Below are 12098 nucleotides of genomic sequence, written 5' to 3'. Positions count from 1 at the left end.
ACTCCAACTGAAGAAGAATAACAGCTTTCTATTAACTAAAGTTTTAACTATCAAATATCTAATGTCTTAAGGCCATAACAGTAACCAGTTTTAAGACACAGATTAAAATAAAAAACTTTATTACAAAAATAAGTTACACTCACCTCATTTTACAGTATAAAACAATTTATTTGCAGGAATGCAAAAACGTTGTTGGCCACCAACAATAGTTTAAAACTGCTAACATGTCAAAAGGTTGATACAGCTTCAAGAGGGAGTTAACTGTGTACAAAACCGGTTGAATGGTTCAGTCAACTGTGGAATATAAACCAAAACTGCAGCATCCCTTTTTCCACTGAATGATCACATCCCTACGTACTGAACACAGTCAGATACACAAAAAGATAACAGGGCCTAGATTTTAATTCTTAAGTGGAAATGTAATCATTCTTTTAAAATGGTGCATGATTCAATAAAACAAGACAAGATGATGCATGATCTGAGGAGGACTAATTTTCTTTTATTAAAAAAAAAAATGTCAATGTTAGAAAAAGGGACACTGCAGGGCTTACCAAAAGCAGTTGACGCCTTTGTGATGTTCAAGCCTTTACAAAAGTAACATTTTATTCCAAAACTATCATACAATCATACAACCAGTAACTACATAATCTGAAGAAGCAAGGAGGCTAATTCAGTTCAAAATACGATAAAAGCAGGGCTTGTTCAGGCTCATCATATGAGATTATTTTGCATGCCCAGTTTGACTGTTTGCAGTGTCAGAGCAGCAGCAAAATTATTATATTACATTAAGTACATCTTTTGAGCAGCTGCTCTAATGCATATTTCATAAAAAACAAGCCCTGCTTTCATCAATATAAGTTTCCCTATTTACAGTACAGGCAGGGTAGTTCAATCCTCTGTACTGAGGTAGTTAACCAACCCTTTAAAGACAAGTTCTGAAAAGAACCACTTTCCTGGAATGCCTGACTTATCCATGCAAGGTGGTTACACCAAAAACCTGCAGATGTCATGTCCTTTTCATCCAAATAATTAATTTAGATAAACATGGATATTCTGACAATAAAATTGCAATTAGCACAAAAATATACATCAAGCTCCACTGAGCCACTTCAAACTCAGAGACTTTAAAAGTGCAAAAACAAAAAAAAACAAAAACTGTTTAGTATCCTTTAGGAAGTCTGAATCTCAGTTTTTTAAACTGGCATATTTTGTAATATTTGGAGCATGTTACAGGGGGTAGGGTGTGACAAATTTTAAATGCATGACATATGAATACAAGTCCAAAGGTACAAGTGAACAGAATTTCCACTGGTTTTCAAGGGTGGCAGTATGGGAGATCTGCTTCTGAAAGGCTGTAACATCATTGGGGGCATTGCTTCGACCTTACCATCATCTTCACTGGCAGCTTATGGTGTAACCCCATGTAGCAAGTCAGTCTTCACCGTCACTGGTCAGGACCAGCCTCGACCCCCTTTCCCTGCTGAGAAACAAAAAGCAGCAATTAGCATAAAAGAATTTAAATAAATAAAAGATGCATACACACAACAAATCTAAAAGGAATGACATGTGAAAGGTAGTTTTACATATAAAGAGCTTTTATACACCTGTGGAATTTGTGCAAAACATTTAAAAATAAAGCATTAAAACATTACGGTTGCGTCCCAAAAATCATTTTGAAAGAACAGTTTTGTTTAGCTCCATATAATCAAAGCGGGGTTTTTTTTTGTTTGTTTTATAAGAGAGAAACATGCAAACCTTTGGTCCATTTCTTCCACAAGGTGCCTTTTATGTGTTAGCAATTTAAAAGAAGAAAATAGTAAACAATAAATTATTAGTATAAAAAGTGGCAATTGGTTATATAATAGCCTTCCTTTTCAACACAAACTTACCACGCGACCTCTTTGTTGAGCTCCTCCTCTGGAGCCACGTGCTCCTCTACTGGCGCCTAGTCCTCCACGCTGGGAGAAACCTCGTCCTCGAGTTGCTGTTGCACCTCGACCCCGGGACAGAGTAGATCCACGGGCTCCTCGACCCCCTCGTCCTCTACCTTGAACTTGAAAGTCTTCATAGCCGTAATACGGATCTTCATAGCCACCTCGATAATTGTGATAGTCATAGCCATAGTATTCGTAATAGTCATCGTAGCCGTAGTAGTCGTGAGGATAAGAGAAGCCTCCCCTGCATCCTCGTCCTCGTCCTCTTGTAGGAGGTGGCATATGGGGTGGCCCATAATAATAATAATCATCATACCTGGAGGAGGCCCAGAAATGCCTTGTTGAAAACACAAGTAATGGAATTTGAGCAACACACAACAGATTACAAACAAGGGGGGAAAAAGTATGTTGCAGTAAGAATAATTAGACTTACATTTGGGTTTTGGCTGCTTGTCTCTGAGCCTTCCGCTCTTTCCTCTTCTGATCGGGTGGTTTTGCAAAGACTATTTCAATTTGTTCACCTTCCAAATCTTTCCCGTTCATTTCAGATAAAGCCTGTTGAAAAATGCACAGTTAAACAAATCAGCTAACATTATCCCCAAACATGACAAGTGTGAAGAAAAAAAAAAAAAAAAAAAAAAAACCTAATGTGGTACCTTGACAGCACCATCTCTGTCCTCAAAGTGAATGAAGGCATAATCCTTAAGCTTCTTCACCCTCTCAAGCTTTCCAAACTGACTGAATGTCTTTTCTAAGAGCTCTTCTGATACAGTGCTTGCAAGGTTTCTTACAAACAGAACTTTAACCTAAAAGGGAGCAAGAAAATAAATACAAACATTTATTTTTCAAATTTCAAAAAATTCAGAACAACAACTCAGAAATTGCAGATCACAAATTCGGCCTATTTACCTTCGCCATAACCTCTGGGTCAGGGTCCTCAATGGGATCAGCCCATTCCACGGTCACCACATTTCCCCACACCTTCACCTTGCCACTCATCAACCTACGCCGTGCTTGTGCTGCTGTTTTGTGATCCTCATATTCCAAAAAGCAGAAGCCTCTATTTTTTTTCTTGTCATCAGGCTGATGGTATAAAATTACATCATTCAGCCCCTCTAAAACAAAAGAAAAACATTAATAAATAGGGAATTAAATATGAACCCAGTTTTCATTTACAGTCTACATGTATTGATACAGCTCATACAGACAACTTGCCCTTGTGCTACACAAATATAGAAAATGTTACCTACCTGTAACTTTAGCAAATTCCTCCACTATCTGCTCCTTAGTTTTGCTCTTGGGGATGGAGCCAACAAACAGTCTATTATTGGCCACAGAAATACAAACACCAATGTGTTTGCCAGGACGGATCTCGCTGTTGTTACACTGAAAAAGATGTAAACTGTTAGGTCATTCTTTTAGGGTTGATAGACAACTTCCCTGAAGTGTGCAACACTTGGGGTGGGACAATCTGTACTACTCTGTGCACCATTTGCAAATATCTTAATCATACTCAACCAAATAAAGTATGTTTTTAAACTATGCTCCTTTGTCCAAGAACACTTATCAAATTATTGTTACCACTGTCAATTTACTTACCAGTTTCACAGCCTCTTGAGCAGCCTCTTTAGTGCAAAAAGTGACAAAGGCATAGCCTCTGTTTAGGCCACTGAGGGGATCCATCATTAGACGCAGGTCCCATATGGGCCCAGCTTTTTCAAACAGGGGGACCAGCTCATCTTCAAAGAGATCTCTTGGAATTTTTCCTACAAAAATCTAAAGAAAAGAAAGACCCCTTAACTGCACGTGTGTGAAATGTGTCAAAATGCATTAAAACAATATCTTGCATTCATTAAAAAAAAAAAAAAAAGTTTCTTCAATTAAAATTCATATGCTTCTGTTGCAACTGAATCATTTAAAAAAAAAAAAAAAAAAAAAGGTATGTTTTTTTTTACCACTATGGCAAAAGTACAGAAAACATTAAGACTTGGGGTGTCATGGATTTTACCTCGGTCCCAACCGTGGGTTGTGCACCTGAGTGGGTTGACTCAGGAGGAGGGCCACCATATTTCCTCTGACCTGTTGTCACATCAAGTGTGTAACCAGTCTTCTCAAGCAAGGCCTAGCAAATCAGAAATAAATTAATGCATCTCTGCCATAAAATGTTTTGTTTTACTTAAAAATAAATAATCAAGTAAAATACTACTTACTTTGATTTTTGTCTCATCTGGTCCTTTATTAGAATCTGACACTTTGGTCCCCTGCTTCTCCCTCTGCCTGTATGTCTTCATAACTCCACAGAGAAAGGCACTTTTGTTCTAAAAAAAACAAAATAAATAAATAAAATAATCTACGGTGCTGTATACTCATATGGGAGTGGCAGTGACAAGCCTTGACAAAACGAAGGGGATTTATTTATAAAAAAAAAAAAAAAAAAAAAAAAATTTTCTTACTCCAGTGTCACTCTTTATATTCTTTTCTGAAACAATAACTTGTAAACTACAGTGTTAACTAAGATCAGCATTCATCCTTTCCAATTATAATGTTGAAAAAAAAGATTTTCACAATGTAAGCAAAGTGTTAACTGGAACACAAACTGACCTAGCTCCAGAGTGGCTGACTGACCTAGCTCTATAAACTATATAATGTTCACCCCCCTACACTTGTTTTCCAGGGCTGATTAGAGTCCTTCTTCACAAATTGCTTTGTGATTTAACCCTATGCAATACATCAATAATCACAGCATGATTCACACAGCCTTCCCTTTCCATCAACCACTGCATGCTCTAAAATAATAATAAAAAAAGAAATCCCTCTTGAAAGTTGAAAACTACTTAAATTAACAAAAAATTAATAATTGCTCTGAAATGGACTGAATTACTTTTCATCACTAATGTATGAGCTCTTCAATACAAACCTACCTGAACATGTGAGAGGTCACTTTCTTTAAACTGGAGGAGGACCTGCAGGGCACCTTCTTCGTTAAATTCCTTTAGAGCTTCAATTGCCCGATCATCAAGATCACTGTGAGAAACCAGACCTGAGCAAGAGATGCAAACAAAAGAATAATGCAATAAAGATAAACTGCTGGTTCGTTCTTTCATCCCACTCCGTACTGTGCTATTCAAATATCGCTGTTGACAAAGAACAAATATACAGGACTAATCACAACAGATGTCATGGCGTAATTTGAGACCGCCATCCAGAAACCCTCTGCATATCAAGCTTGCTCACAGTGATTTATGAGGACCCGTCACCTGTCTTAACCACTGCCAGCTGCTCCATTGTTCCTGCATATGTCCATCTGGCAACACACTTGCCCTGACACTGTATGAGGAGACCTCCTCTGGCCTGCTTAATACTCAGCTTTAAGGGACTACACATGAAATTTTCTGAAACTGCCACCCTGGATACTGTTTCCTTCAAACTGCTAAGGGAGGCACAGAGAAAAATGAAAAATATATATCACTGGCCAATTGTCTTTTATGCAAATAAAATTATATATAATTGTATTTCTTTTCACAAACACCTTATGACTGCAGTACCCATTTTGGAAGGAAACCACAAAAAGTTGCTTTGGTTTTCCAATTCCCACAATTGTATTTTTAAAAAGCACATGCAATTGGATTAAAACCTGCAATGGGTGAGAATATGCTGAAAGTTCAAGGGGCCTTACCTGCTATGTAAATTTCATCTAGTTTGACAGCAACTTTTCTAGGTAACCCAGCGTCTAATAATGTCTGGAAGTGTTCTGAATGGGTAACTGCAGCTGAAGTCTCCATTGGTTCTTCAGTACCGTTTCCATTTATATGCTCTGTGGCCATGTCTCCGTTATCTGCGCAGATGCAATGAGCCAAATTAATTCAAACTGGGCAGAGGTCAAGGTACCTGTTGCCTGACCCTGTGTTCATGTTTTCATATCCCCTGCACAAACGTGCACAGCACTATTTCAGGAGGAATACAAATAGGCCCCAGTTTTCCTGCTTAGACACCTTCAGTAGACACAGACCTCAATTTTCCTGAGTACTTTCCACACCCATTTTAGTTTTGCAAGAACGGCCTGATGATTTATGAATTAACGAAGCTAACAACAAGATCTGAACTTGATCTCCCAGCCCTGTGTGTGCTTTTCCACGTGTTCTTTTGGGAGCTCATTTGCACTTATCTACTGCTACAAGCAAGCATGTGAGCGATCTGTTGTCGAGTCGATTACTTGTGAGAAACGTGAGCTCAACAGTTTAAACACAAATCCGCTAAAATCTAGACATCTTAACACCCAGTAATATTGTGCACTGATCACCAACAAGAACTTGACAATTGATTATTAGATCGAACTTAATATCTGCTCTCTGAGACTGCAAAAGTTACCTGCGGTAACACACACAGCTCGGGGTCTGAAAAGAGATCTCTTTGTTTAATTCTAACTGATGAGCTTTTGCAGCTTCAAATTGCAATGTGGCGCGGAGCACATTAAGCTAACCACTAGGCTACCTAGCTAGCTAGCCATCACATTTAGGCCAGAACACAAACGCAACGTGGACACCTACAACTCCCCATTGCTACCACGCGTTAACTGACAGCTCCTGTGAAATACGCTGTCAAGTGGCTCGTATCTTAATTGAACCAGAACTGATTTACCACTAATCTCCAGTATAATCGTGCACCTTTCATAGTGATGAAGAAAAACTCTCATAACTTTGAGCGATGTTGGTAGCCAGCTTGCTATGTGGCTAAGCGGTGTGCTAGCCTAATAACTTAGCCGGGAAATAATGTTTATCCTTTCCGCCCGGGTTAGCGAACACTTTCCAGCCAATTATCTCCTCCCCCTCCGTCAACGGCAACAAAAAAAGTCATATAAATGCAAAAATTGTACGAATAGTGTATACATCGAGCCCGGGCCTATGTTAACAAAAAAAGCTAGCTATATTAGCCAGATGCAAGTCAACGTGCCAACGTGCCGCCACACATGGGAGTCCATTTTCAAAAAGCCGGTCTGAGACGTCCCGAGCAGTTCCGAGCTACTTTTGTTTGAAAACAAAAGAACATCAGATCACATTTTTTCTAATGCCGTACATTTCTCAGCCAAGCTCAAGACGTTCATCGTACCTGTCGATTAATAATTGTTGTGTATGGATGACTCCGGAGGGAAAACGGGAGAAAATGGAAAAATAAAGTGACCAAAACCCCTGCCGTTGGTCCGGCGCCGTTCTTGCACTTAGCTAGGACGATGCAAAATGGCGGCGAGTGTCACGCCGCGAGATTTTTTCTAAAGCACGGGGTTTCTTACTCGCCCATTCAGGGGAGCGCTCATTGCGCGCGTGTGGAGACGCCGCTGCCCATAAGCGCTACATAAGCGTTCTCGGGCAAAGACGACAACAAAACCCTATCAGCAGAGAGCAGCATTGTGTATCAGGAGCTCAAGATAGCGCTTTATCCACGTTTTGTTCCCGATTTGCCTATTAAACATTGTAGTGATTTCCCTACTCACACAATCTGCCCAGAGATTCAAGACAACGGGTGTTTTCTTTATTCTAAACACGTGTGATCCAAATGTCTCGTAAATTCTTTCTTAATTAATTTCTTTCTGAATCACTTTTATTGACAAGTATCACGGGCTGCATGGACAAGGAATTTGTCATAAGTGTGCCGCTGCTATTAAAAAATACAAAACATATATATATATATATATATATATATATATATATATATATATATATATATATATATATATATATATATATATATATATATACATTAATAACTAGGAAACCGTAATAAAGATAAATACATTAACTATACAATTTGTAAGCGAGGCATCTAAGGCAACATCTTGGTGCTCTATTGGAACTTGTTCGCCTCTTGTCCTATAACACAGTCAAATTGACTGTATTATAGAACCCAACTACCTGCATGTCTTTCCTCCATCCTGGTGGCTCCATCCTCAGCATTCTCCTACGGATATACCCCATGTCCCTCTCCTACAGATATACCCCATGTCCCTCCTCTGCACATGTCCAAACCATCTCAATCTCGCCTCCCTCACCTTGTCTCCAAAATGACCCACATGCACTGTCCCTCTAATAAACTCATTTCTAATCCTGTCCATCCTTGTCACTCCCAATAAAAATCTCAACATCTTCAGTTCTGCTAGCTCCAGCTCCACCTCCTGTCTTTTACTCAATGCCACTGTCTTTAAAACATACAACATCACAGGTCTCACCACAGTCCTATAAACTTTCCCTTTCACTCTTGCAGATACTCTTCTATCACAAATCACTCCTGCCACTTTTCTCCTCCTCATCCGTCATAGCCGATCCTTGATGCAGTCCAACCTCCACCTTGAACCAGACTGTCGTTCCTACTGCACACTTCACTGCTGTCACACTGTCCTCATACATGTTCTGCACACTTGACTTCCTCGTACAATACCACAACTCCTCTCTCCGCACCTGGTCGTGAGCTTTCTTTAAATCCACAAACACACAATGCAACTCCTTCTGATCTTCTCTATACTTCTCCATCAACATTCTCAAAGCAAATAATGCGTCTGTGGTGCTCTTCCTCGGCATGAAACCAAACTGTTGCTCACAGATTATCACCTTTTTTTCTGAGCCTGGCTTCCAGTACTCTTTCCCAATAACTTCATGGTGTAACTGATCAACTTAATTCCCCTGTAGTTACTGCAGGTCTGCACATCTCCCTTATTCTTAAAGATTCTTAAAAAATCCTTTTAAACAATCTTTTTAAAAACTCCACTGCCATCTCTCCTAAACATCCCAAATCCTAAACCAGTATGTCATTTGGTCCAACCGACTTTTCACTCTTCATCCTCCTAATTGCTGCTCTCACTTCCTTCTTACTAATTCTATCCATTTCCTGCTTCACCATTTTCACACCATCTAACCCACCATCCATCTTCACCTGCTGCCGCATCTCCTTGTACTCCTGCCTACTTTTCTCATCACTCTGTCAATTCCAATTCTGTTTTGCCAACCTCTAAAGCTGTCCTGCACTTCCTTATTCCACCACCACGTCTCTTTGTCTTCCTGTCTATTTCCAGCTGTCTCCCTTAAAACTTCTGCAGTAGTTGCCCAATTATCCCACACCTCTTCACCACCACCGAGCCCCTGTCTGACCTCTTCCCTTAATCTCAAACTACATTCTTCCTCTTTCAGTTTCCACCACCTCATTCTTCTTTCAGTCCTCACTCTCCTCCTCTTCTTTTTCACCTCCAAAACCATCCTACAGACCACCATCCGATGCTGTCTAGCTACACAGTCCCCTGCCAACACCTTACAGTCTCCAATCTCCTTCAGGTTACATCTCCTACATAGAACATAGTCCACCTGTGTGCACCTTGCTCCACTCTTATACGTCACCCTATGATCCTCGTTTTTCTTAAAATAATTGTTCACCACTGCCAGCAAAATCTACCACCAACTGCCCTTCTACATTTCTCTCCTTAAAGCCATACCCACCCATCACCTTCTCATCACCTCTGTTTCCTTCACCTACATGCCCATTTAAATCTGCCCCAATCAGCAATCTTTCATTCCTAGGTATCCTTTTACCACTACATCTAACCCACTCCAGAATTTTTCCTTCTTTTCCATCTCACAACCCACTTGTGGAGCATAGGCACTGATGACATTTATCATCACGCCTTCAACATCCAGCTTCACGTTCATTACCCTATTAGAAACTTTCTTCACCTCCACTACACTCTTACTGTACTCTTCTTTCAGAATCACCCCTACACCATTTCTCTTTTTATCCACACCATGATAGAACAGTTTAAACCTCCACCTCCAATTTTCCTGGCCTTTCCACTTGGTTTTCTGGACACACAACATATCTACCTTCCTCCTCTCCATCATATCAGCTAACTCTCTCCCTTTACCAGTCATAGTGCCAACATTTAAAGTACCAACCCTAACCTCCACCCTCCTACCCTTTTCCTTTTCCTGCCGTCTCTAGACGTCTTTCTCCTCTCCTTCTCCTCCTTTGGCCAACAGTAGCCCAATTTCCACCGGTACCCTGTTGGCTAACAATACCTGTAGCCGTCGTTGGTAACCCAGGCCTCGACCAATCCAGTATGAAATTCTCTTTCATGATCGACATATTTGATTTGGCACATGTTTTACGCTGGATGCCCTCCCTAACGCAACCTTCCTGATTTATCTGGGCTTGGGACTGGCTTGTGCAACCCTAATGGCTGGGTTATAAATGTGTATAATAAACATTAAAGCATATAATTAAACTGTAAGTTATAAAAGAAAGGGCAAGAAAGTTCTGATTAAAGTTAACCAACCTTATCCAAACAATGACTGTAACTGAATTTCTTTAATTTGTAGTACATTTATTAATGTAAAACATTAGCAAGAGCAAAGCTTCAATAACTAAACTATATAGATTGTTATTTATCTTTTTTCTGTTCATTCTCCAAAAAATTTGGGTATAAAAAGTGCAAGCTCAAGGTGAACCGTTCTCAAAACCCGGTGCTCCTGTGTATCAGTGCATGGGATGCTGCTTTTCAAATCTAAAGCCACATGCTATGTTGCCAAAGAGAAAAAAACGGGTAAGATAATTAAAATCAGAACAATATAAATTTTTTAAACATTTGTTAAAATGTTTCAGGATTCACTGGTATTCTTTTTTACTATTTCAAAGGTGATTGTTAATTATGTTAAGCTACTGAAACACACAGACTGCCACTGCAGCACTTGCCACTATACTATACTATCCTATACTTTACTGAGTAGGATCCCTATAGGTTATTTTTTCTTAACAGGAAACGCATTTTAAATATTAAATTTTATTGTTATCCATACCAAGATTCCTACAAAATGCTATGTTTACCTACAACTATTCTTTATATGCCACACCATTCATGTGCATGTAGCTAGTTCATTAATATTTTTTCTATTATCCGCTGTCCCATTTTTAGTGAGTTTATGCCCACTATATCCTCAAATTCCTCTTGGCTGTCAAAAGCAGAGTTTTTTCTTTAGAGATCAGCAGTTTCTGAAATACTCAAACCAGCCTGTCTGTTACCAACAATTATGTGGTCAAATTCACTGAAATTGCAGTTTTCCCACATTCTGAACATTATATAAAGCTCTTGAACTGTACCTGCATGATTTTATGCATTGTGCTACTGCAACAAGAGTGTTTGATTGCTATTTGCATGAATAATCAGCTGTACAGGTTTTCCATTTTAAAGTGGCCAGTGAGTGTTATTAATAAATGTATTTTTATAAGTCATTATTTATAAGTGCATTTTATTAATAATATAAATTAAATGCACTTATTTGTGTTGAATTAAAAGGGTCACTTCATGGATATAAATGTTTTTTGATACAAAGAGTGACTTTCAATTTGTGTTAAACATAAACAATAGAAGCATTTCTGTTGACTGAACATTTGCACTGGAAAGTAAAATACATGTTTTATTTCGAGATATGGTGTTCCAGCTGCCACACAATGCATTAGGTTACATCTGTCGGAGGGAACACTCTGGTTTCCAACACAACCAAGGATAAATAGATTAGCAACAACTGAAAGATCGAATGATAGTGCAAGCAAATATTCATAATTAATTTCTAACACCATAAGATTAAATAGTTGAAAAGACATGGATGTGAATGTTAAGTGCAGAAATTACATGTTTAAAAAAAAAACTCACAACTCATAGTGTTCTTATACAGCAACAAATCTAATTGAAATCTCAAATCTAAGGCCTAGTTAAATGTATAATAAACTCATAGTAATTTATTTTATTTAGCCTGTACAGGTTAAAATATTTTATATTTAATATTACATATATAATATTGCAGATGAACGGGGCACACGTGTGCAATAGCATGGAGTAGATAAACATCCGTGGGTGCTCGGATACTCTGCTGGATTCTACTAGATCATGTGGCCTTTAATAATGTTTAGGGTAATCCACCTGTATTACCAAACCTAAAATATTGTTTACAACAGTGCATATTCAATTTTCCTTTCATTAATTTAATGGACTATAAGGTCAGACAAAGGCCAATGAGTCATAGAGAATTAACTTGGGGAAGAACATGTGCAGTTTTATTCAGTAGGTGTGGTTAAGGACCACTATAAAATCACTGAGGTGCATTTATGACAGATGTATTGGAGAGTTTTTGT

At 38.8% G+C, this 12098-nt stretch overlaps 1 protein-coding gene across 14 annotated transcripts; it reads right to left on the bottom strand.

Annotated features, from left to right (window-relative positions):
* Positions 1–102: 102 nt before the first annotated feature.
* On the bottom strand, positions 103–7202 carry syncripl (synaptotagmin binding, cytoplasmic RNA interacting protein, like). 14 transcript variants are annotated; one of them, XM_083545562.1, is made up of 13 exons: positions 7041–7183; positions 5611–5769; positions 5192–5364; positions 4856–4974; positions 4145–4252; positions 3943–4056; positions 3534–3710; positions 3185–3320; positions 2844–3049; positions 2591–2740; positions 2368–2489; positions 1890–2250; positions 103–1480 (listed from the first exon to the last, which is right to left on the bottom strand). In XM_083545562.1, the coding sequence occupies exons 3-13, from the start codon at positions 5316–5318 to the stop codon at positions 1445–1447; spliced, it is 1656 nt and encodes a 551-aa protein (XP_083401688.1). In that variant the 5' UTR covers positions 5319–5364; positions 5611–5769; positions 7041–7183; the 3' UTR covers positions 103–1444. The 14 variants fall into 14 exon arrangements, with proteins under 14 accessions (XP_083401688.1, XP_083401687.1, XP_083401685.1 ...); XM_083545561.1 differs by having other exon boundaries at positions 1890–2271; positions 7041–7173; XM_083545560.1 differs by lacking the exon at positions 103–1480 and adding an exon at positions 1588–1782.
* Between the last annotated feature and the right edge of the window lie 4896 nt (positions 7203–12098).

Source organism: Silurus aristotelis (genome assembly GCF_946808225.1).
Source record: "Silurus aristotelis genome assembly, chromosome: 6".
NCBI classification, from domain to species: domain Eukaryota; kingdom Metazoa; phylum Chordata; class Actinopteri; order Siluriformes; family Siluridae; genus Silurus; species Silurus aristotelis.
Note: the sequence above shows the minus strand (reverse complement) of the source record. Positions and strands in the feature narration are given on the sequence as shown.

Coding starts and splice junctions, on each gene's coding strand:
- syncripl (XM_083545550.1), bottom strand. CDS start 5,758: ATGGCCACAGAGCATATAAATGGAAACGGTACTGAAGAACCAATGGAG. Junction 2,490..2,590: donor ACAGAGATGGTGCTGTCAAG/GTACCACATTAG, acceptor ATTTTTCAACAG/GCTTTATCTGAAATGAACGG. Junction 2,272..2,367: donor CAAGCAGCCAAAACCCAAAT/GTAAGTCTAATT, acceptor GTTTTCAACAAG/GCATTTCTGGGCCTCCTCCA.